Source organism: Branchiostoma floridae, chromosome 7, assembly GCF_000003815.2.
Source record: "Branchiostoma floridae strain S238N-H82 chromosome 7, Bfl_VNyyK, whole genome shotgun sequence".
Taxonomy (NCBI): Eukaryota; Metazoa; Chordata; class Leptocardii; order Amphioxiformes; family Branchiostomatidae; genus Branchiostoma; species Branchiostoma floridae.
In genome coordinates this window covers 13,357,506-13,384,487 of record NC_049985.1, presented here as the reverse complement: position 1 = coordinate 13,384,487, position 26,982 = coordinate 13,357,506, and the positions used below count along the sequence as shown (strand labels likewise).

Genomic DNA, 26,982 nt, shown 5'->3' with positions numbered 1-26,982 from the left:
GGATGAATGACTGGTTCAGACACAAAGTGGATAGAAGATGGTTAGAAACAGGTGCTGGAAACAGGTGAAGGTAGTAAGAAGCAGATGATTAAAGCAGGTGCTGAAAGCAGGTGAAGGTGGTTAGAAACTGGTGCTGGAAACAGGTGCCAAGGTTCAGGTGCAGAGTCCAGAGACGGGGCACAGCAGGCGGGGTGGTCAGTAGTGGTCAGTGGTGATGAGACAACGTCTGCTGTATACATACCTGCTGACATGTGGAATGAGCAGCAAAGGAAGAATGGAAGCAAGTATGGTTGACTGTCATTACATGTACATATACATGTGTGTATCAAGGCAAACTACGAAATCATAGGGAACAATAAAATGTGCTAATCTTTGTCACTGACTCATGATGCAAATAAATTCTACAGATAAGAAAATCGTTCTGTTGATACTATTTGGCATTCAGCTTGTAACAAATATGGTTTCCCTAGGTGTTTGAAGGTTGCGGTGAGTGGCATCAGTTCATACGAGGACATTGCCTCTCCTGTCTTTAAGTTTAAATGTATAATCAAATGAAGAATATGCTTTATATCAATGGTGATGGCAATTGTAAGATATAAAAGGAATCAACCAGGGTGGATAGCATGTGAAATTGCACGAATGGCTTTTGAACTTGAAAATGCAAGAACTAAAAGAATAGGAGGCTGAGAAAGAAAAATGTGAAAAAGATAACTTATTCACATCATTAAAATTTCAACCAAGACATCTACAAATAAGTCATTCTGCATGTACATGTCTTTATACAACTCTTCCGTTGACATAAACGGTCAATTTTTTTAATGTTGAAGAAAGAACATCATTAAAACTCTCACATGCTCTCAAATCTTTTGATTTTTTTCCAGTTGTGAATACAACCTTTGAAACCTCACAGAACACAATATTAATAACAGATGTCTATGTATATCTAATTTATAACCTTCTTTGAGTAATGAGATTCAGCGAGTTGTCGAGAATTAGGAATGGCAGAAAAATGCAATGGTTTGTCATAATTGACCGTTTCCTGCTGATCCTCAAGCCCCAAACTTGGTAACTCTTTAACTAGCTGACATAGATCATATATATGAGTGGCGTTCAGTTTTCTATACCTTCCAACATGAAATATCTCAGTGTCCACGGTCAATGAACTGAATATATACATAGAAGGACACGTACAAAGATGGGTGATTTTTCTTGGAAATTGCTTCAACAGAAGAGAAGAAGTGATCTTCAGCATACAGAGCAGGAAGATGTTTTGATGATAGAAAAATTTTGTTCCTATCTACTCAGGCAAAACTACATGCTCTGCTAGCTCAAATTACATAATGATCATTCTCTAATTCCTACCACCTGCCTTTGCATAATGGTCATTCCCTAATTTTTGCCACCTCCAATTGCGCAATGGTCAGTCCCTAATATTTGTCAGCTCCATGGTCATTCTCTAATCCCTACCAGTATTGATTGTACAGTGGACATTCCCTACTTGAGGGGCACACTAGCTCTCTCTGCATAATGATCTTTCCCTATCCCTGCACATCCCTACATTACAATGGATACTCCCTAATCCCCGTACCAGTAAGAAAACATCTTCCTCATCACCAGCACAACAGAGTACCCCTACTCCTCTATTGATTAACTGAAGGTCAGACGATTCCTTGGGATGTGCCCTTTCACATTCCATTGCACATCGGGGCATTGAACGGTATCAAGGAATCTGAACTGGAACATTCAGCAAATTGATGGAACTTGGCAGGATTCCGTAGTGTCCCATTTCTGGGAGAATAAGTGCCTGGAGAAGCTCTGCAGTGATGGGACGTTATTTGCTTCATTGTATGAGGCCTATGCCAAGGACGAAATCTGTAACCCGAATGCCCCCATTTTGCCAAATAAGACCATTTTATCTGTGACTGGAAGGGCAGAGATGTAATCAAAGATCTTGATGCATCAGAGTTCATGACATGTTTCAAAGGCATTCAATTACATCTCCCAATGATATACATTTGAGGGGTGCATTTGTCTGAATTGACTATAAGAGGAGCCCATTTGCCTGTCTACGTGCCCAATTGACAATGACCCCCTCCCAAAAAAAGCTATTTAATTTAATATTCACCCAGCCATAATCTATAGCACAACATTGGAAGACTTCTCCTATGCTGCACAGTACATCCTGAAGTGATGTTCATACATTCCAACAAAGCCTGTAATTCAACCTGTCAGCATACATGTATATTGTTTCTGGCACATCTAATATTGTAGTGACCTGAATGCATTCTGCACAGAAAGGCAAGCATAACAAACTGTGATAAAATGTGACAACTGTTCTGGCAAAGGAAAACCTATCTATTTACATTTTGCAGGAAAACATATGAAAAATGGCAGATATAGAGCAAGTCATTATGACATACAAAAGCCTGTTGTTGATGGTAATTTCTCTCCAGTATGGAGTACAAAAAATATTTTCTTACAGGTTTCATAAATGTTATAAATACATTTATGTCATACCTGTGACGCGAAAACGTTCGATACGGGTGTTCCGGACCGGGCCATAACTTCCGTATCAGACCGGTTCGAAAGGCGTATCACACAGGCTCCATTCAAACAAATCGAACTGTTTCGAGCGGGCAAAGTGCGGCGCCATCGAATGTTCGAATACCTGATTCGGACGTTGGAACATTACTGTTGCAACACTTTTTGTTCGAGGGCACCAAATTTGTTCAACTTCTGGCGCATTTCGCATCAAAACAGGGGTTTTCTTAGGTGGGTATGACATAAATAAGATACAACACGGTGTATTCCGCATCACACTCAGTCCCAGTCCTTCCGCGGGTCGGACCTCGGGTGATACAGAATACACCGTGTTGTATTCTATATGTACAATACAGGAATAAGTAAATAACCATAAAAGGTGATTCTATGGTTGACACTAAGAACACAAATATCTCAATGTTTGAATATCATCCTGAAACAAATGGTGGAGCTTTTTCAATTTTTATAACTGGCATAGGGGTTATCCATATACTTCAATGTCTATCGAATGTCTTCCCACATGTCATGACACTGACAGAGTCAGCCATCTTGTTTCCAGCAGAGTTACCCAGAATGCCCGGCTTACCTGCAGTGTGGTTGAGCAGTTATCCAGCAGTTCTAACATGTGCAGGATGCTCTCAGGCTCCTTAATGATGAAGTTCACCTCAAGGTCAAACTTCCCTCCCACCAACTGTAACAATAAACAGGAATGTCATGTATACAGAATTACAGTTCAGACAGTATCATGTAGTCACACAGTTATCATCATTCTTAAACTCCTCTTCTAACAAAGGCATAATCCTGGCATCATGTAATCTTAAGTTTTCACCTGGGTTTGATGCAACATTCAAAGCAAACTCTGCTGTTACTTCATCCGTAAATATGTGATATAACAGCAATGCAAGAGCCAGTTCAGCACCAAGGACAGGCACGTCAATGTTCTGGTCAATACTGAGGGTTGTATACTGTGTAAACTGACAGAAGTCAGTACATAACTCTATGGACTTTCTAGTACATTACCTGAGCTGAAACTGCAACAGGAAAGGGCAAGCCAGAAGGTTTTATTCTGGCAATGTATTAACATAATGTTCACTATCATGTGGGGTACATTTGTAATCCCCTTTCAAAGCAGCCATTCCATACCTTCTATTCCCCCTCATGTCAGTAATGTAAATGGCCTGTGGATATCAGTGCCTCCATTAAAGAAGGTGTCTACCCTTTGAGCGCACCATTCTTGTTTGTCAGGGAATGGGAAAATCCCCTGTGGACAGCCGTAAATGAATACAGCCCAGGAAGCAGAACTAAAACACCTCTAAGGGTCTGAAACACACATTATCACCTTGTGATCTTGTGGAAAGCCATTCTAAACTTCAAAAATGTCTATTAAGGCTACAACAAATGGGTCGTTAAGTTGCTAAAAGACTGTTTATTCTGTTGGTACATGATAAACATGCAGTAAGAAAATAATGGTGAATATTCTTCTTGGCTTCAGGCCTATGGGTGGACTCAAGAAACATAGTAAAAATCACAGCTACAATAAGATGCTCAAAGTAAATGGTGCATCTTTCAGTAACAACAAGTACATGTAACGTTACTATATAAAAGGCAACTGGGGGATTTGTAGCAATTATAAGAAGATTTATTATGACTCATTACAAGAGGAAGAAGCTTCTAGAAGGGGTTAAGTGAATGTATGATTAAATGATAATTTTATCATAGTTGGTTGCTACAAACTAGCTTTACCATTAAAAATGACATGTAGATAAAGCTTGCCTAATTGACAACATATATCAAAGCCATATTCTGTCTGACCAGAGCTTATTACAGTTTCTGAAGCATGAAGCTACTGAGAGCCCAAACTTCCCTACAATAATACCAGGTCACCAGAGGTCAATCCCACAAAATGGGACACCTGCTACACAGTTGTGGGCGGAGCCTGAGAGAGCCTGCTGAGATTGACAGGTCGTGACACTGATGAAGATTGCTAATCTCCAAGCAGATGTCCAAGTAGGGTCTGGGCAGGACCTGTCTCCTAGTCCCATGATGGATAGAAATTTGCTTGTTGGGATGGACCGAAAAATTTTCCTGACCATCCCAAAAGTCTGAGCTTCATATTGAGATTGACAATGTACAATGAAAACTAAAACTTGATTGTAAAATGAAAACTAAAAAGTATTTTTGTCTGCTACAAGTGACAGATTACATGGAAATCAACCACTCCCAAACAGCCCTGGGTCAGGTCAGTGTTCTACGTGTTTGAGGCTTTTAACTTTATCTTTCAAGCGATCTTAATTCAAGAAAAACACATACCACTAGATAGAGACCTCAAAAATATACAAAAAACACTGACTTGAACCTTTCATCCGCTTGGAGATTAAAAGATTGGACCATTTGAAAGAGTACTGAATACACCATGCCATACATGTAGCTGCCCATCTCCCATGTGTTATTGTCTGAATTTTGATGTGACTAGCATGTATACATGACAGCTACACGCTCGCTTTCAAAGGTTCAGCACAATCACGCAGCAACACGCTCTTTCTGGAATATTGCAGGTGGCAAAACGTTCTTGACAATGTACACTAATAGGATCCAATTAAAATCATCAAACACACCAAGTGATACAGGACCAGCTGCCTTCAAAGGGTGGCAGCACAGGTGTTGGTAAGACTTAATTCAGTGAAGAAGGACAAAGTGAAAATATATCACTTAAAACGTTTTATTTGTTATAACAAATACAGCATACTTGTAGGAGTTAAAATCCATAATGGATTGGACAAAATTACATGTAAAATCCATACTGGCAAGGGCAACTAGGAACAAGAGAGAGAGATACAAAATGCGGGAGAGAATTAAGAAAGAAGACTTGGAATGATATCAAAAAACGACCATGCACCAAGTCTATCTGAAGAAGCTCATTAAAACAAACTTCAGAGTTCAGGCATATAACACACAGTGAGCTTGAAGCCTATACAAGGGATTGCAAAGCTTCAGATATTAATGGTACTCAGCATAAAACTGAAATGTTAAACCACTGAGTCCAGTAGTTATATATTCCCAGCTTTCTCCTATTCATGGTTGATTACTACAGAAACAATATAATGCCCCTACGTGGATGGAAATCCTACAGAGAAATACTGGGAGATCTGCCAGCTTATTGGACCATGGAAAGGTAGCAGAGGAAGCGGAAGCATGGATCAAGTGCATAAGCTTGAAATTGCATACATGAAACATTACCGCAGAGATGAGCTCTCAGTTCTCATTTGTTACAGGTAGGATATAAGTGCTGCCTAAATTCGGTGGTAAAATTGAAGGAATTTTATTTGTTCCATAATCATGAACATCAACTCAGTTTGTCTCCACCACACCAAATGTGACTTGTCCTGTATACTGTATACATATGTATATGTTTCATGAGTACATTCAGTGTAGTGAAGACAATAACTGGAACCTCTTAAAAAAATCAACTTTTATAAGTTGAAGAGGCAGCCAAGGTGTCTTGAGATAAAATAAATCAATGTAACACCAAAAACCAAGAATATTGCTTCTCATAAGGATCAACATCATTTTTTTTTTACACTGTGCTTATCAACATAAGTTAGCCTTTATCCGTGGGGTGACCTATATCCGTTGCTTTCAGAAATGGGTATTTAGGGATATGAAGTTGACGGACAAGAGTTTCAAACTACAATACTTTGAACATATTAAAATTTGAAACCACTGTCCATCCAGTTGACACAATGGATATAGGTTACCCTGCGGATAAAGGTGAACTAGCGTTATATTGCTTTCATTTTTCAAAAAGTTTGGTTTAACAATAAACTTACATATATCTGCAATCAGTTTGACCTTCCCCTTACTATGTACAATGACATTCACCAATGTTATATACATCTTAGCTTCTCACCAATATTAAATACATCTTAGCTTCTCATTCAGAATGTTCAAGGAGGGCTTCGTTTCTTGTACACAAGAGATTTTCTGCATGAAGAGTAGTGAAATTGGCTGAAGCACCGGTGCGTGTAATCTATGTATGCCTATTGACCATGATTCTTCAACACTGCAATCTCCAAGGCCACAGGATTATATAGGAAGGAAGCAATTATAGAAGCTATCTCCTAGTCTATATGGTTAGTGGGTTAGACTTGAGATTCTACATAAAACCATCAGACTAAAATCTTTCAAGAAATACAGGCTTGTAAACTTAATGGTTATGCTATTGATTTCTATTCAAGTTGTATATTAAGTTTAACTTTCCCTAACTTTATCTTTACAGGATTGTGTAGAATCATACCACTTGTTTTGACTGGTCATTTACATATTTTGTCTGTGTTGTACCATTGTATGAGTTGGTCATAAAAAGTTTTCAAAATTCATCTCTCCATGAACAAACATTAAAGTACTGTTACAATCTGACAAACTAAAATACAGGAACGAATAAGATAAAATGTTGGATTTATCAAATGTTACAGAAATAAGAAGAAAGTAGAGAACAATCAGCTACATACTATTCATTTAACCTACAAATGAAGTGTAACGTTATCTTCATCTGTATCAATCAGCCAATGTAACTATCCTTAAGTGTGATTTAAACTGTTTGAATCGACCTGTTTGTCATGAATAAGGTTTGTAAACATGTACACAGCATATACAGGTACATGTGCTATCTATCTTCAAGCTGTCACAACACACATGTCAGTTTTGAGCACTTTACGGGTACATGCAATGATTGGTACATCATTGGCACACCATACACCCCTGCAGTTCAACATCAGTGGTTCATTCCAACTTTCCCCACCTCAAATTACATCTACAATTCAAAAGTGAAAAAAAAATATACTGAATCTCAATATGAACCACCATGTTATGATCTGGCAATGGTCCAGTTATGCAGTATGAATATCTACTGTATTGTGTTACTGACAGCTGGTGTCACAGTTATAGATGAAAAAGGAAACTCCCTCACACAAATTAATGAAAGGAAATCTATAGGAAAGTGTCTTTCAATTTTATTACAAAGTATATCAAATGATTGCAGGTATCAGTGACTTTGGGTACTTTGTTAGCAATATAAAATTATGTAATAGGTAATTACATGAATATGTCATTTTTATGATCATGTTTTTTAAAATTAATGAACATGACTGTTTTAAGAATATCAGTCTTTTTTCTGGTTTCTATAAGTACAGGTCTCAAGGTTCTTTATTTGCGATTCCATATTTGTCTGGAAACTCTGTGTAGCAGGTGGCCATTTTATTATTGTACTCTACAAAGTACAATAACTGTACTCTAAAAGTACAATAATTGTACTCTACAAAGTACAATGACTGTACTCTACAAAGTACAATAACTGCACTCTACAAAGTACAACTACTGTACTCTACAAAGTACACTAACTGTATTCTACATAGTACAATAACGGTACTCTACAAAGCTTTAATATCATATTCTAAAAAGCATACAACATATTCTACATTCTGTGTTTCTTTGCTAAACTTAACAAAGGAGCGGACACCCTCGAGCCACTTCCAATTATTGTCCACAGACTACAAAAGTCCTGCAGGATTCCTGCAACACTGCACATAAAGGGATGATGCTTGACAATTGGCCCTACTGCCCTGTCTATTCACATTCCTTATGTAGCTCTTAAGTTTATTGATTTTTTAAGGAGGCCAACTCAGCTTGGACAGTGATGCCAAACAATTTGTAATGGTAAATCTTGGTAACTTCAGGAGTGGATTAAAGTAAGACTAATGAAAACATGGGGGTCCGCATGATTAATCTAAGAAATTGGGACATCTGCTTACTGACCTGGCGGTATGGTATGCAAGCTTTAAGATGTCTTACTGGTCAAGACAGCAGAAACCAAGTCAATGTTCTTAAGACTGTGGGACCGTAGGGTTTGTGACCCAGACAAATTAATCTTGTCTGCAAGCCTGTGTAATGGTTAATTCATGTAGGCTCTAAGTGCTGAGGGTAATAAGGTTGTTTTTTATACACAAGATGATGATGGCTGTTGTAAATGAATGTTTATTATTCAATATACCCTCTCTATGCTATACCTTGCCAAAACTGCAGGGATTTAAAAAAAAATGATTGGCAATTGAATATATATTGTTTTCTCAGCAAGTAATCAGTTCATGCAAAATAATCTAGAATGACTACAGTAGAATGAAAAATTCTAATCGTTTTTGTGAAATGCTACGACTTTCTGTAAACCACTAACCATACTGAGATACAATTTCAGTATGTGCCATGTGTCACAATGTCACAAGGAATCAGGTTGCCACTCCACAAGCATACTGAATGGTGTACAGAGTAAAAATTTTCATCTTGTATGACAAATGCTCTTATCACCAGAAACTTTGAGAGAAGATATTCAGCAACAAGCCAATGCATGAGCAAATAATAGATTCCTGGTATAGAACATACATCTCCCTGTGAAAGCATTGTTTGACTTTGTGCCAGACCCCTAAATCACTCACAACAATGACAGCAATATCAATTATATTTGATGACAGTTGAATAGGTTGACCAACATGGGAATAGCCTTTTCAAGTTGTAGGGATAAGACTTTGTGATAAATAAAGATAAGTTTATCAAAAGAATGTATAGACTTATCTGCTTTCCTGGGAGTTTTTAGTAGGGTGATAAACTACTTTGCAAACTATTCAATATTGCTGTCAGCTTCTCCCTATTGATAGTCACTATAACACAATAAGACAACCATGCAACCATGCTAGATGATAGTGGGCTTCAAATTCAAAACTGCTTTCCAGGAATTCTTTTGAATGCACATTTCTACAGTCATTACTCTCAAGCTATATTGATGGTATTGCATAAAATCTCTTACTTCTTCAGAACTGACAAAATTCATTGAAAGTCAAATCACAACTTTGAAACTGTTCCAACATTTGAACTGAACTCAAACGTCCAATACAAAGTGTAACTTATCTATCATGCTGGTGTCTTGCTGGCAGATCATCAGCCATCTTCACAGGCAAACGTAGAAGTCGGTAGCAATTATCAAGTTTGACAGGCCATTATCTTATCAGTGTGTCTGTGGCATAGCAGTGCCTCGCTTGTCTGTCATGATCACTGTCACAAAGTGTACATGTCCTCCTAAAACATCTTGTCCATGGATGGAACTGAAGGAGGATATTTCCAACTCTGATTCAAGAGACATTTCAGCCATTCTGAATCTAAGAATCTCTATATAGTATTGAATATATCGAGGAGTTTGGACAGAAATGCTTGTGCATTGGTTGTTCCCATCAATGCTTATAAAGAACTAGAAGTATCACTACCAGTTTCATTGTCGATAGACTGGAGGTGGTGAATATAAAACAAATGACCCAAGCCTACTTTCAGTGTATACTCTAAGCAGACACTTGATAGTAACAAAATATACTCAATATTTTGAAGTGATTAAGAGAAAGCAGCTATTTACTTTCCAATCTGCTAAGTGCATTATTAATACTAGCTGTTATCAGTGGCGTATCAGGCTATCACTTCTTGCAATCTACAGTCTAGACATGGAAGCATAAAATATGGGTCCTGTCAAGTTGTGGACAGCAAGTGATTCAGTATTCTGGACATACAACATAAAATTTGTTAATGAAAGTATCATTTATCTTAAATGTTGAGAGGGTTTTCTTTGTCCTCGAAAGTTGCCATTGCCATTATGAGTAAGAGCAGAACAACTGTAGAAATACAAAGTTTTTAATTTATTGGAAATCTGAACATAAATCAGATATATTCAGAATAAGTATCAAAAACCCTGCCTTTCTATAAGTTTCGATGTATGACTCCACTTTCCCACTGTTCTGTGAATGATCAATTGTCTGAGTGTGTCTCTACATCCCATGGGGTCAATGGGAAGATAAGAACACCTTTTGATTCAGCACCATGGAAAGGTACAGACATTTCTGGCAGGGCTGTCAATTATCGTTTTACTGGTTAAGGCTAGGTCAGATTGACTCTCTACTCTATTACAAAATAAATGAGAGGCCATATACAGAAAAAGAAGACAAGTATTGAAAGCACAATGATTCCATAGTGCCTGTTTTTTTCACATTTGGTCCATGTCATATGAATGGTTTTCATTGTGGTAAACACATTCATCTGAAGGTGTTGTGAATCTTCAGAGTTCTTATTCTTATATATATCTATAATCTCGGACTTCTAGAAGGAGAACCACAATCATTGTGTTCCATTGTAGTAGTCCCTCACATCCCATGTCTGGACTGAAAAGGATTATAGGCATGTTTTCACTACATGGGGATATCAGCACATTCAGTACCAAGGACAGGTCAAGGTGCTGGCAAAGGTCTTGATTTTTCAATCTCTATTTCATAACATGTGGGAGGAAAAGACTGATGACATTGCATGCAAACATTGGGTTTTGGATCTATTTGTAGATCTATTTGGATTCAGCCATTTGTACATAAACGATCACATAATACCACAATACCAGGAGGAAATCTTTTTACTCCACAGCAAGTCTATCTTTATCCTTTAACATCACAGCTGACACGTTATTTACAGCAAGTGTCAAACGCAAGCAATAACCTCCACTGAGGAAAATGCCATAATGGGGAATAGGTGGGAAATTTGATCCCTTGTTGCCATGAATACATTCATTTTTCCAACCCTGGGATTTACGATTAGTGCCAAGAGACTGAAATATTCTCTTACGCACGGTATGGTTCATAAACTGTATTGCAAATTGTGAGATACTATCCCCCACTTTGATGTAAGAGCAAAATGGACAGCTTTTATCTAAAGGCTCAGCATACTCTTATTAAGGAGCCCAGCAACTAAACATTTATTTGATGATTCTGAATACTATAAATGCAGAAACTTTCATGGTGGTTTTATGTACAAGGTTTTTGCGGTGGCCACCTCACTGCGAACTCAAAACCACTGGGAACATTTTCTGTCTGTCTTCTACTTGCACTGCCTACAACACCCTCCTTCTTGCTACATTTACGTACTTCATGTATATTTGTATACATTGTCACAGTACTATAACAATGAAATATTTGGGGTACTGAAGACACGTTTTGATTTCACATTCACTGATTTCTCCATATGACCTACTGTATAACACCATGGTACAAAAGTAGATCAGTGACAGTTATTTCTGAGTTAATAACTCCAGCACTGTGGACTGTTCTGTCCATTTGTACCACTCTTGCCTAGTAACCAGTAAGCGGTTTATGACTGGGGGTTCGTAGAGGCACCAGGTTTTCAATTACAGTATGTGTTTACAATACAATACAGTACTGTAAATGAGTTTAAGTTTGCAGGATGCCACTACTGCAAATTCAATACCACCACAAACTTAAATGCATTTATAGTATCATGCATATCCTAGCAAATAAATATAACTTTGAGTGCTTTCTTTGGCTTAGAGGACAAGGTTTGCCCCTCTCTGTAATTATGTGACTCAAAGACTTTTACGTAACTTTGGAATTTGGAGCTAAAATTTTGGCTACCTTCCCAGCTTTCAGCTGATCCCCTCAGACAGGCTGGTCTGGTTAAAGCCATATGTCTATATCATGTGTGATACCAGGACCTTATCAGGACACATCTGCACTAGAACTCTGTGGCTGTCAAAATAATATCATAAATGTGTATAAAATGACCTCTTTTATATCCCAGCTGGCAGTAATATACCCTTGACAATAGCATACACATTATTCATCCAAAACATGTGCATATAATGGTGTCAAATTGAAATACTAAAGTGTGCCAAGCCTATGCAAAACAAACCTTGCTGATCAACGCCATTAGCAGAAGCTTTGACACTCTGAGGCTCTGAAAGTATGTTAGATCATTGTAACGGTTTCTAGGTGGATGTGATTTGAACAAACATCACATTACATTCAAAGACTCCTGCTACATATACATATACATATACATATACATGGGCAGCTCTGAAGGAGATGTATACTGCTTAAATGATCAATTTGGGACAGGCTGTTCTAAGGAGTCAGGCTCAGAAACGTGAATAGCTTCCCGTCCGCTGCTTGATCCGCTTCCTTCCTCTACGGATGGCACACCATGGTTAGAGATTACCAGAGGCATTCAAAAAGGTCGCCCAATTTTACAGCTCTAGACATGGTAGATAGAGCAGCATTCACTCCAATTCCATAGAGATTTGCATTGGTTCATGATGGATGGTACTACTTGTGATGTCGACAAGCATTTCCTCCAATGCATACAATTGTAACTTGCGGTGGTGCTCAGTCAGTCTATGCTTTGGAAAGACTTCAGAAGGGCAAATCACACATCACATGATTTCCTGGGAATAGGCTGACTCATACCCAGGTGATGTGGCATCTGTTGCCATGCCGACGGCATGACGACCTTTGGGCATTCTGGGAAATCGGCACTGGGGTCACTGCAGGTCAACTTGCAAAGCTTACTGTCAGAGTAACTTTATAATGTAATACATAGGATACATCAGAACATGAGTCAAGTATATCATTTCTCCATTTTGGTACCTTTGACCTATTCTATTATTATCTAAAAATGTCAATAGCATGTATTATCAAAATTATGGAAAATACTTTGTTGCAATAAATTCCTCTTATATGACAGTTCGACTTGGCATGAATATTTCAACAGTATGCTTCCTGACATTCTACTTTACGGAGATTTACCAGGTTCCTACTGAGATGCATCAGGGTTTCTTGCAATTACTCAGCACTGCACACTGCAGGGTCATCATTCTTGGACCTTTTGATTCAAATGGCACTGTCTTTGATTCCTTCCTTCCCCTTAAGTTGCAAGAAAGTAAAGAAATTTTTGTGGCTTGATTTTTCAACATCTGACAACTGTACATATTCTCGTAGCACATTCAAGACCAAGAAGCAGTATGGATTATTCTCAGAAAGCAGACGCTCTCCCATCCGGTGAAGTCATGAAAGGTCAACTATCATGCCTGAAGGTAGACATGTAATCACAAGAAACCATCCGTCTCAGCCTCCAGCCTTTCCGCATGTAAAAAGCCACTGATATCTGTCTACACAAAGTGAACCCAGTGGATTTTTTATCATGGTATAAGATTCTTCTGCAAGAATAAATGCACTTCCTACTGTGTTATCATATGGTATGCGTAGTTGTTCCAGTTCAAGTTATATTTCATAGTTTTATAGCTTTAGTGCAGTGAATGGTAAGCTCCTTGCAGTTCAGCCCCTCGCTGCATAGAGAGACTAGTTGGACCGTCCAATAACAACAACATTCATGTACATCATGTATATGAGAATACACTTTGTAAGAGAATTCATTACAAAAGAAAATATCTATAAGTTATAACTCAAGGCATGACACAAAAAAATATGTCATCTGCTCATGCACTTTATTGTACTGCATTTAAGAATTTTACAACAAAAGACATACAAATGTATATTTTGTAAGTGTAACATGAAAACACAAGGTAACCATCTATAAAATCTACTGCATGGATCATGCTATAGTATAAGCCGAGTCACCTTGCATGCAGTACACTCGGCACGACTTTTAGCTCCACGTGACTGATCATCACATTAATTGTTTCTGTGCCTGTCGCATGGATTTGACAACACATTTGACATATTGACTAATGGAATGGAAGTAATAAGAAAATTATGCACATATTCATATCATGCTATTTTTAGCATCACACATGTATGTATGCTGCATACGTGCCAGCAACCTTGGGACATGGATTGACGTTTGCACTTTTAGTTCAATTAGTAAATTTAAGTAGGAATGTACTGAATCTATCAACATATATATGTACAAATGGTACCCTAAAAACCTTTAAATGTGACGTTGATTTCCTTAGTTTTGTGCCCTAATTTATATTACATTTGCATGTATAATGTGAACTTTTAAAATCTTTGCATGACTTAAACGTAAAAAGAAATTGAAAATAGATGGTGACTGATTCAAGAATTAAGGTACTGTACATGCATGTATCAAGCTAAACCCCTATATATCACTGGGTGCTAAACATGAATAACATGCTTTAGGCAAATGAATGTTTCATGAAACAATCATAATTGACTGTAACAGTCATAACTTCTCATCAACACTGTACTAAAATACTATACTATTAAGGAATGATAAAATTCTGGGCAAGCATCAGTTCATAACAATAACAATCTCAATACTAGTATTACTTTTTGGATTAGACCACACTGGTATAAACACAGCATAGTAACAATTAGATTGTTGCCATCATTTGAAATTTACCCAGCAGGAATAAGATATAGCTGCTAGTGCAGCTGTGATCTCTATATATTGTCTTTTTATCTACCTGCATACATAATGTCTGTTCTTGCTATACATCCCAATGCCAATACTTCAGCAAAGGTGGAGTAATGTTCCTTTTCTTTTACCAAGCATCTAAATGGTGGGAAATCTTGTTTAGATCTACAAGTAACTAATGTTTTCACTTTGTCCAGGAGTAGAAGTGTGAAATACATGATTGTTACTTTGTGATTGCAATTTTAGTTGTTATGCTTTTTCAAGTCTTCATCTTACACCATAACATAATGATAATCCTTTCTGGCTGTGAATAATAGTACGAATATAGATTTTTTAGAAGTGGCAACAGCTGTATGTGCAGCCTCTTCAATACACATGAATACCTACTTCTATGTGTAGAACTATACTTAATTTTAAAGCATTTCGCATTGTTTTGCCATGTGTAAAAGTTGTCATGTGTATAAACTTAAGAACAGTGTATTCAGAATCCATGATTTCTGTATACACACCTGTAACGATATATATTAAGTACATGCATATGACAAATCCAAGATCAGCAAAACTTTATGTAGCAAGTTGAATGAACCCAACCACACTACAGTACAGTCAGTCCTTCATCCTTTAGTCATACCAACTACTTACTGATCACTTCAGATCACCTCAGATATTTCCAAACTAATCACAAATGTCAAACAAAATCCACCAAAAATAAATTAATCTGTGCAAAACCCTTTCCAACTAAACAATAGCTTCTTCTTCATCTCTCCACTAAGCCAGATTTCAGACACTGAGCACTCAAATCTACTTACCTTCAGCTCTATTAAAGTCATAAAAACATACCAACTTTGCACATTTGACTTCCCTCCCACTAAACATTGGGTACCACACGTGTCATATCTGTTCCTTGTACTATGCCAACTTGTCATGACCACTTTGGCAAGCCTGTCAGTTGTAGCTCTGACTTGTGGTAAATAGAATTGGCAGAGCTCTTGCTGTTCCACAATTGGATTAGGAGGTAAGCTATACAGCATGTAATCAGATTGACATAGTTCTTCTGTAGACTGGCATGTTTCACTGGTGTACTGTATCAGCTGTTCACTCTTACAGTGGGGAGAATGCCAACCAAAACCTCTACCTGCAGTGTCTACCATGTATACTGTAGACAAGTGACATACTACTTCATACATATGCATGTAATGTAGCTATACAGTATCTAATAGGTAAATTATCCTGTAAAGAAAGTATGGCAGAAGTGTTATTATTATTCACAAATATTTTTCTTCATTCGTAGATTTCAATTTCTTCCTTAAACTATATGTTTCACACAAGCGTATATACACTCATTATCTAAAACACTCATATCACCTCATCAAGAAAACATTATTGAAGAGGCCTTCTCAAGATTGACTTGAACACCTAAATATCTGAAGAGTATACCTTAGGATTATTACTGATGCTGCATTGGTAGGCCCCTATGATTTTAAATCACTTAAAATTCATGACTTTTTTGTCGTGGTGCCATTTTGGCATTCTGATGGAATTATGAAAGGTGAAGCTATATGTACACACCAGGGTTTCCTTGATTTTCTATTCAAAGCCATCAATATTATTGCTTTAGTTGGCAATACTTACATTGCATTACTGCTGGTAATTATGTCATTGGCAAATGAATGACATGTTTGAATACATATTGATTTACAAATTTTGAAAAATTAGCATAAGATAAAAATGGTTAATGCCACATTTGCACTTTTATCCAACCATTCTTTTCTCTTTTGTGCCTTGCCATGATATTTTACATAATGTAAATATGGGAATCTAACACTACTTATGTTCTTGGTTATACTTTCAGACCCACTGTTGGGGAAGTCAGAGGAAAATCATGCACTTGCTGACAAATGTTGCCTTTTCTAGCTCTAATATATCTTTGTATTCAAACCACATGGAAGTCGTAATAACCGAAACATGGAAGTCAGACTTCATTGGGAAATTTATCAAGTATGATGGAACCAATATGCAGGCTTTTCCTCCGGGGTCGAAGTCATATGCAGACAAGATGCACACAAGCTGAGAGTACAGCGGAAAGCTTTTAAAGCTATTATATAGTATTAGTACCACACAACAGTGGGCCCAGCTAACAGTGCATTTAAGGGCCGCTTTACATGAGGCAAAACATTTAGCATAATTTCTTAAATGATAGGCTTTGACTTCTTCATAGAAAGCAGTGGGAAAAAAGGCCAAACATTTTCAAAGAGAGTTGCGTGGGCTGGATGATTTCAGTGGGAAGATGATTTTCTAAATTTTTTAAACTAGAAAAGCGTAGTGTACAGATTTCTGTCTTGTATGATTATGTGAATAGGGGCACGAGATCAGGGAAAAGTAGAAGGAATCAACTAGACACTTGAAGCCATCACTATTCTCAATACAAAATACTATTGTGAGCAAAAGCCCTTGAGTGGCTTGACCATGACATTGTGAATGATTTGATTAATGTGGGTCTACCAAAATCAGTTAAAGATTCACCCGAGTCTTGGCTCCATTCATAAGTCAACGTCACCCATCTTCTATATCAGCTCTCCTGATAATATAGCACAGACACAAAGTCTACTTTACTTGATAAAAGGTGCAACCTGACAACTAAATCTTTCTTACGGTAGGCTCCTCCTCTAGAGGCAAGAGGCCTACAAGTTAAGTCAAAATGTCAGTAGAAATCACAAATAGTGAATAGTGCTTATGAAAAAATGCTACATGACAGATTACATGTACCACAAGGCAAATTTCAATACAGAAATTCTGAACTTCTATTCAACATTCTATAGGGCATGACTATGTGACATTAATCATGCTACGTATACATTAATGTAAGAATTGAACGCAGCTTAGAATACCATCAACCAACATGTATTTGTCACTTTTCTATAAATAGACCAAAAATCAATCTCATTGATATTACGACTTCTTTATCTTTATCTGTTTCTTCTTTATCTGAACATGTCTTCTTTATGTTTATATTTTTTTAAACCTTGTGCCGTATCTAAAATAGTGCTAATAGAGTGATTGAAATTCTATACATCAACTAACTATTAATTGTTCAACAGCTGAACAGCTGGATTCTATTATTTGAACATTAATAGCATGTACTTGTCTGTTGGATTCTGTTCCTTGTAGTTAAACATTTAGTGACTGCCTACCAGACAGCAAAAAATTATTGCAAGTAATTTTGTCTGTAGCTTTAAGCTGAAGGTAAGGGTATGGGGGAAGAATGTGTCATTGAATTATTCATGTCAAATGTCCAAAATGTGGACCAGAACTTCCTGTCACATTAATAAAACAATATCAGCAAAATAGTATCAAAACAGACTACTTTTCAAACGGCTTTGTATTGGTTGGTTTTGACATTATTATCGACTGTCGGCCTATACATGTAACTATATGTATGTGTACACATCTTTATACTAATGAAATGGTGTTCTTCGATACAGTCATGTTACAGACTGTCACTGCAGTACATGTAGATTTTCATTGCCATATTTCCATGCTGTTGTCCTGCCCATATTTTCAGTATAGCAGAGCGAATTCATTATGGTGCTAACATGACTATGTCTTCATGGGTCCACAAGGGATTTCAACATCAAAGACCTCAGACAGACCATACTATAACTACTATTCTTCAAGCTGTAATTGCTCTTCCACCAATCAGCGAAGCAGGCGGTAGTAGAAACGACCCGTCATTAAAAATTCATCCCGCTCCCCTTGAAAGGGCGCCGGATAGTTCCGTAATGCCCCGGGCACGACGATCGCTCAGCGTGTGATGGAAAATCCATGGCCATTCATGCTGATATGTCATTACGTCAGGCCATGAGGCCGCGCAGGACCACCATTTTCTACATCATTTCAACCTTACTAATATAGTCACAGAATAGTCCCGCAGCTTCCTTTTCTTGGCTGATTCTACCCCACTCCATATGCATTAAACCATTACAGCTCTACATTCAACTGTAGTGCAGCTGGGTGTACATCAGCTGCATGTGCTATCTCATTACTGTATACTCATCAATCCTCGCTGACAGCCGGAGCTGGGATTATAATCCGTTCATTTACAAATCTATCATTCTTCACACCCGAAAGGAGTCGATATTGCCAGATCCCAAATCCCCTATTAACGAGTCATATGTGACACTAAGGGCGAGCCGTATGAAAAATAAAATTCATCGTCATATGAAAGCCTTGCGTTAGCGTGCGTGTAGGCAATCTAGTCCGGCCAGCCCACCTCTCTGGCTGTGCATCTGTCACTCCGTTTGTCGTGCGTATTTTGAGGGCAGCAACTCAATAAGCAGCGATTGAAGGGGATAACATCCTACCACATTACATCGTAAATGCGTAACAAAATTTTGCGGTAAAAATAACAGATGGTCAATGGAGATAGAATGCCTTATCTCATTATGACTCCCCGGTTGTGCGAATCCCTTTAGAGTACGAGGAAGGGACAGAAGGGAATAGATTGGACAACTCTGGAGACTGATAGCTCAGGACGAGATATCTCCATTGACTATCTAGTTAGTCTTGTTTCAGAAGAGATAACGCTACCGCAACATCCGTGCATTTTCAAGCACGTGGGTTATAGGCGGGCACACTGTCATATGGGACATGTGGATTACATCACATGGACAGTACAGCATTGTGCATACTGGATGAGAGTAAGTATCTTAAAAGATAATAAAGGATTAAAATTTCAAGCGGCCAAAAAATATCTGATTAGTGAAGGGAAGTAGGGATATGAAAATAACAAAAATACTGAAAACAATTATTGGCGAGCTATTTGATATTGGGCCCTATGTATCCTTATGACCGTAAATCAAAACATACAACAGTACACTCATGAAGAGATATGAAAAACAGAAGTTGCACTGCAGTACCAGAGAAAGCCACTAGGGAACCATTACTAAGTATTGAACTTGACCTTTGTTTTCCTGACATCTACCAAAACATAACCTTGGCAAAGGTGAAAATAGCAGTCTATGGATGTATTAGTATGTATGATACCAACTGTCTAACCCGAGCTATCTAATAGATGTTAACTAGAAAGAAAATATTTTTGCAAAATGTAAAATGTGTTCCCTGTAACCTTTTGTAAAGCCGTTCAGGAAATATTGTTGTCACTAAAATATCTGATTTACATGACATTTGTATGGGGTTGAATTGAGAGTCACAGTTTCATTTCCTGGGAGACTAATTAACAGATGGATTAGATGTAACTGGCAGTCTGATAATGCAGATAACCAGACTACACTCATTGCCTATCAAGTAATTACCAATGTGCCTATTAATGTTATGTTTGTAATCTGGAATAATGAAATTATTTTATACAATATGTTGAATAACGAGATTCCTAGAAGATGGCAAACATTTGCATCAGAATATGAGTCTTTTCAAATTATGCAGTGGTCGAAATACATATGTCCGGTGTTCTGCAATATTGCAGATTGTCAAAATTTTCTTCTGCAATTTGAAAATATTTTCTGCAAACACACATGGTTCCAAACATCCGTCTCAACCTAATAATGCCTTTTGTCAGTAACACTGAGCAGTTCTGTAGAAGAGCAGGTTTCATACCCTAACTATGAATTGATATGCTAATAGGTAAAGACAACTTTTAGATAGTCCAATAGGAAACAAAAGCAAGACAAGGTCAAGACAACATACAAGAGCTAAATGTTGTCTTGTAGGGATGAGAATACGACTAGTTTGCTAACATACAAGAACCATTGAATCCCAATCCTGATTTTTTTCATTCTGCAATATTGCAGATTGTTTAATTTTTCTTCTGCAATCTTGAAAATCCTTCTGCAAATTGCAGATTGCAGATGGGTATTTCGAACACTGCTATGCATATTCTGATAGAAATGTTGTTTAAACCTCAGATTCCTGTCTGTTTTCAAATATGCGACAAACACTCATAATACAATAAACAGGATACAACTTGGTCATGCATGCCATTGACACAATGACTGAAATTTTACTTTTTTGAACAATAGAATGCATGGTATGCAGTTAATGTTTCTGAAATGTACTACACAAAATGTCTTTATTGAAATTGCACCAGAAGCGAATGCTGGTGTTGTGCACCACACATTACAAAACATATTCAATACAACACTAAATACAATCAATATACAGGTAATTATATAACATGCTCTTCTTACATCAAGAAAATTCCCACTGATTGTGTGTATTTGTGATTTTGTTCTAAGTGTAGAAATATCATTATACATGCCGTTCAGTTTTTAACATCCAGGAAATAGCTAAAACTTGTCACATTGTGCATGCAATAAATCATTCCGCTCAATGGATGGCTTTGACCTCTGTCCCATGTATGGGTATGAATCATATTGTGAGAGACAGACACAATAGCAGCTGATGGAATTATTTGCCATTGTATTCCTTTCTTTTCAAGACACTGTGTTATAACAAGAAGGCACTTACTAATAGATGAATTTACAGAATGGGGGTGGCCAGCACAAAAAAGTCCATTAGTGAGAAATCTAAATGGCAATCTGGTACCAGAATCATGGCCAGTTATATTCAGTTTGACCTTGGGTGATTCCAGTGGGAATAGGGAGAATGGACAGGGGTACTTAGTCTTGAAACAAGCTTGCGATTTATCAAAGGGGCCATTTGTATAATAAGGGATCTTATAAAACATGAACAGAAAAACGAAACTGAATATAGTGATAGATTCTAGTTGGATAAGGATGTGTCATGGGTAGAACTCATCTTTTACGTCATTCTTATGGCCATGACATTTTGTCAAACATGCAACGTAAGGACACACAACACAATTTTTCATAAATCATTACAATATGAACTTGCAGTAAATATATTCATACTGCAGCAAGTATACATACAAATATATACTTCTTATTGACCCACAGTATATTTTATTGGCGCCACCTTATGAAATTAAAACTGAAAAAAACGTTGAAAATCTATATGGACTATAGACACTGTTTTAATAACTAGACCAGAGACTGCAATATCCAAATTGGTGTGTATCCACAATCCATCAAAAATATCCACAGAACTGACAATATTTCAACTAAGGAATCCATCTTGTGATAAATGAGGTCACACCAAATGTCATAACCTGAAAACTGGCAAAGGAGAACATTGATTTATTGATTTCAACCACAATACTATCTTATACGGATCTATCACATTACACGGATTGTAGTGTTTTAACATATACAAACAGAAAAATACAATTACTATTCTGCATTCTGTGGTAAATATTCCCCAAACGCGACTGACTTTTGGTTAGAAAATATCTCGCTATAAACCACTTACCCTACATAAAGGTCCAGCAGATTCAATTTCTAAGGCTGATTATGCTTTCATTTTCATTTCAGCTTATAGGGGACAGAATCTCTATTGGGGCTTTATTTCAAAGGTATCTTGGATATCATTTGAGAAGACCATCATAACAAATGGGATTTTCCTGACTCTACAGCCTTTGTGAAACATTCAAAAGAACACTAATTCCCCTCTTGTAACCATCAATGTATCCATGTAATAAGTATATTAACATTCAAAGCCATACATGCAGGGCCTGTTTTTTCAATGTGTGTTTCAATTTGTAGTTTATGATACTGAGCCTGAGTCATTGCAAAAGTTGTTGATATTTTTTGAAGGTGTGCACGCACGTGGGTATTTTATGTCCCGTCATGGTCATATACTGCAGGATATAAAAGGATGCAGTAAAAAAGACAATAAACACAAAATGATAGTAATAACATGCAATAAATGTTTGTGCAATAAGGGGTGATCAGAAGAATACATATTTAGAGTCTCTGGCATTAAGAAATGACATGAATTCTGAAGATAGAAACAAACTAATAACCAGCCTTTATCGGTATTCAACAAGCAACAGTTCTATTTTGGCAAACAAATTCTTTTCCATTTTGTATACATGATATCACGATACAACACATATACACAACAAATACTTTTCAGTTTTCCACAATGTCTCTCATCCACTATTCAATTAAGAACTTAGCTAAAAGCCTATAGCCATAAAATGTGCCCAATTATCATTACTATCAATTGCATACAGTCTAGCTAGCTGGTATAAAATATTAAATATACACAATAAAGACATCAAGAAAATTTTGCTTAAATACGATAATGAATGATTTCTACTAATCCTCCTTCCAAACGGGGGCCGTTGATTAATACATGAAAGCACACATGATTTAATTTATGACCATATCTACTTGTGATCTAGATTACCCAGCAAGCTACACCAATATAGAAATGCACAAAGAGCAGTAAAAGGGGGGCCGGTGGGACGTACTTAGGTGTAATCTACGGGCTATGTGTACCAAAGTGTCTAATGGTATAATTCCCGGACTGTCAGCGTTACTTAGGCGCAGGATGGTTTGGCCTAATAAGGCTCTAATGCACATCTGTTGGGAGGGAAGCTGCACATCTGGGTACTTAGTGTCAGTACAAGCTGGACTTACATATAGCCAAAACACGTTTGGACCACAGAAATATTGTTGCAGTTCAATCCTCATAGTTGCAATTTGCAAGAAGTAATATTTCACAATTCTGTACATATAAGTGATCACAATACAGCCAAGATACAGTACTAGTATTGTTCTACTGTTCAATGTGTATTGTAAAAATAATTCTATTATAAGAGTATGAATCCTCTACAACTGTAAAACTGACGAAAAAAACTTAACACATCGTGCAACATCATAGATCAAAGCAATAAAATCTAGGTGGTCTAAACACTGACAATGTTAAACAATGACAGCATGGAATTTCAACAGGATATTATTCTGGGTTATTCCCTTGCAATTTCCGAACAGGTATGTGGGCCATGAGGCATGTTATTATAGGCAGTCATTGATTAATATTCTGTACAGTGCTGAAGCATATGAAAGGGCAGTAAGAAATACCACATGTCCAATTGCTGCCTGAAGGTGCAACATTGATTTATACATGGTAATAAATAAAAGTAGGCTATATGGTTGTTCTGGTGAAACATACATAACTGTCCAGATTATCAGATATCATGCAAGCTATAGCTTTGCTAACATGGCAAATTTCAGGATACATATTTACATGTAACGCGAGTTCACCTTTATGCACACAATAACCTATTTCTGTTGTTTGTAGAAACAAGGTATTTAGGGATATCAAATCGATGGACTGTAGACTCAAAGTGCAAATAATGAAAATATAGCAGTTTGATCTTTAAAATGTTGTAGTTTGTTGTTGACTTTTTATCCCTAAATAACTTGTTTCTAAAAGCAATGGAAATAGGTTACCCTGCAGATAAAGGTGAACTTGCGTTATGTACATATGTATGTAGTAAATACATTTTTTAAGAAGGTCATGAATTAGCATAAGTACAAACTTTTGTACATTTTATTTTTGGTATCTCTCATTTTAGATGCATGTACTTTAGTTAAGATCATTGCTCTATGAAATTCAAATAGATTACTCAACTACATGCATGAAAACAGTGCTGGAAAAAAATTATGATTTGTAGAAAATATATTTGAAATGACGATTTGCCAAGCTACAACGATACTGGCTTAGTACATATGGAATCATACATTGTGGAAAACAGAAATATAGTATTTCAATCCCTGCATATCAATAATAGATAACAATGATAACAATGATAGAAAGAGACATTGGACTGTCAGGGACTACTTTAGTGTCTGCCATGAATGACACTGATCATAAATTCATACTGGAAATACTGTACTATGTATTGTACCTCACCGGTGTAAACCGGATGTACGATGTGTGTATGTATATCAATAGTACAGCATGCTCATGAAAAGGGTGGGTGTGGGTTAAACTTATGTAGAAGCATTGATCATCAAACAATAACGCATTACCCAACACCAGGAGTAAACAGATGAGTAATTCTGTAAACAAGTTGCATTACGATTATGGTATCTTTAAGCCAACTATTGAAAATACTGAATGCTAAGTTACAATAAGTATCTATAGCGAATCCTATCAGATAGAGCATGGGTTATGAAATGTACGAACACTTCTGATATCCTTTACCATCTTTCAAGTACCTGGTCATTAGAGGTCAAGGACCTGTGGTATGTTGACCTATGACCTGTAATTTCAGGTGTGACATACTTTCACACCATATATCACTTATTATCAGGCTTTAGCAAATCAGACACTTCAAATCAAGGCATGTTATTGAGATTTATCTCAATCCTCATGAGATGTTTCTAATATGTTTAAATTCATGAACGAGTGAAAGTTGGAAGGAGTAATACACATTTATTTTGTACTTTCTTGACCTGAGAGCAAACACTGACTGAGTGAATGAATGAAGTCTCACTCAGTGACTCATACACATGTGATGGAGCAGTCACTAGCTTTTGACAGGATTTTACAAAACTAGCACTTTAACATATTCCATTTTAAAGACATAGCACCCTTTCATTGTTGAAAAGTATACATTATGGTAGAGGCCATCAGAAAACTCTTTGTGATGGGGAGGGGCACAGAGAGAAGGTCTTGTATATCTTCTTCTTCTTCATTTATCATTCTTTGGTATAGCTACATAACCAGATAGTCACCTACACACATGCGTGCACACATGCAGTGACACACACATGCCTGCACACAAACACATATACAGATAGACAGGCACAGTGTCATGCTGCACAGCACAGTGCACGTACAGTACTATTATTGCCTAATCATGATCAATGAAATAGTGAACGTGCAACATTTTAACTAAGAGTCATATCACCAGACCAACTGGATAACATTTATCTGTGCACTTTTCATCCCCTGCCATAATGCAGAGATATTCCCTCTATAGATTCCTGCATCACTACAATGATGATAGATGGGTAGAAGGTTGTATCGGTGATGTCACAACCCGGTCCCCTATACTATAGCACGTCAGCCCCGCCATTTGGTTTTATTACACGCTTAGCCTGGTCCTCATGCAGACTAGAACCAATCGATCGGGCGGTGTCGGCTCGTGGGGTCCCCAGGCGCACTAATTGCTATTGTCTTGGTCCAGAGATTGCCAGGTGAACACATAATGCAGTGTCCGAGGCTGGGACGTCCCATCGCGACTATAACATCAGTCACTGCTATGCTATTGTTATTATGCACCTGCTGAAATTTAAATTCTATAGGTTGGTGAGGTTACATATGAGTTGTTGGGCATATCTTAAAGAGACGAAGCTTACCAAGTTGAGCACAGTCTCCAGAATGTCTCGGTTGGACACCTCTCCGACTTGGATCAGCCCGATCAGAACAGCGAATTTCATCTTGGTGGTTTTCATTTGGACGTCGGTCGCAGCACCCGACCCTCCACCGCCGGCCTGCAGGCCGAGCTGCGCGGCCAAACCCGTCACCGACGCCGCCTGGGTACTCATCCTCCCGCCTTAAAAATCCAAGCGGATAGATCTCAGCGCAGATCTGCACTCGCGATATATCCCAAACTATTACTCCGGTCCGTACGAGGGAAGAACAGCAATCAGGAACCATAAATGGGCGCCATCTTGTTTGTATCACCTGCCGAACGCATGCGCTGGACGAGGCTCTTGATTGGTCAGGAAATCGATCCGCCGAGAAACTTGAAAATGAAAGTTCCGCCCAAGGGGCAACGCCCCCTTACCTGTGAACACCTGAACTGTAGGTCCACCCAAGAGCATATCCACTGCCTAAACTTGCCTTTTCCCTCAGTAGTATGATTCTACCGGACCTGACACGCGATCGGTGCTATCTGTGCGGTATATCTTGACATGTCTGTGGGAGTTAGGGGAAAGGTGCGTTCAGATAGACATCAGAACAGGATTAGAGTTGACATGAAAACCGGGGCAGTTATTAGACTGGGGCACGAACTTTAGGTGACAGCGGTTTGCCTAACACGATTTGTATCGACCTCGTGGGTTGTGTTTTCTCAACATACGAGGAATTTTGTTTCCGGATGTGGAACCGGTGCCAGCAGCACTTATTTATTTATGAACAATAATCCTCTTCTTTCCTAACACACAAACGCGGGACAATACACTATATGAAACTTTCATTCATGCATAGAAATAATTTTAAGAAATAAATGATAGAATAAGGACCAACATATCTATTGCAGAATCATTAAGTCATTATTACATT

The 26,982-nt window shown here is 37.6% G+C and overlaps 1 protein-coding gene across 10 annotated transcripts in view; it reads right to left on the bottom strand.

Annotated features, from left to right (window-relative positions):
* The window catches only part of LOC118420303 (neurobeachin-like), a 152,046-nt gene extending 125,269 nt beyond the window's left edge, over positions 1–26,777 (bottom strand). For 3 of the 10 annotated variants that reach the window (XM_035827039.1, XM_035827041.1, XM_035827048.1), the window contains exons 1-2: positions 26,055–26,774; positions 3,128–3,232 (exon numbers count right to left, since the gene is read on the bottom strand). In XM_035827039.1, coding sequence (XP_035682932.1) covers positions 3,128–3,232; positions 26,055–26,243 — 294 coding nt within the window. In that variant the 5' untranslated portion in view covers positions 26,244–26,774. Of the gene's footprint in view, positions 1–3,127; positions 3,233–26,054 lie in introns of all 10 variants that reach the window. The other 7 variants (XM_035827047.1, XM_035827044.1, XM_035827043.1 and 4 more) reach the window with 6 other exon arrangements.
* Positions 26,778–26,982: the final 205 nt, after the last annotated feature.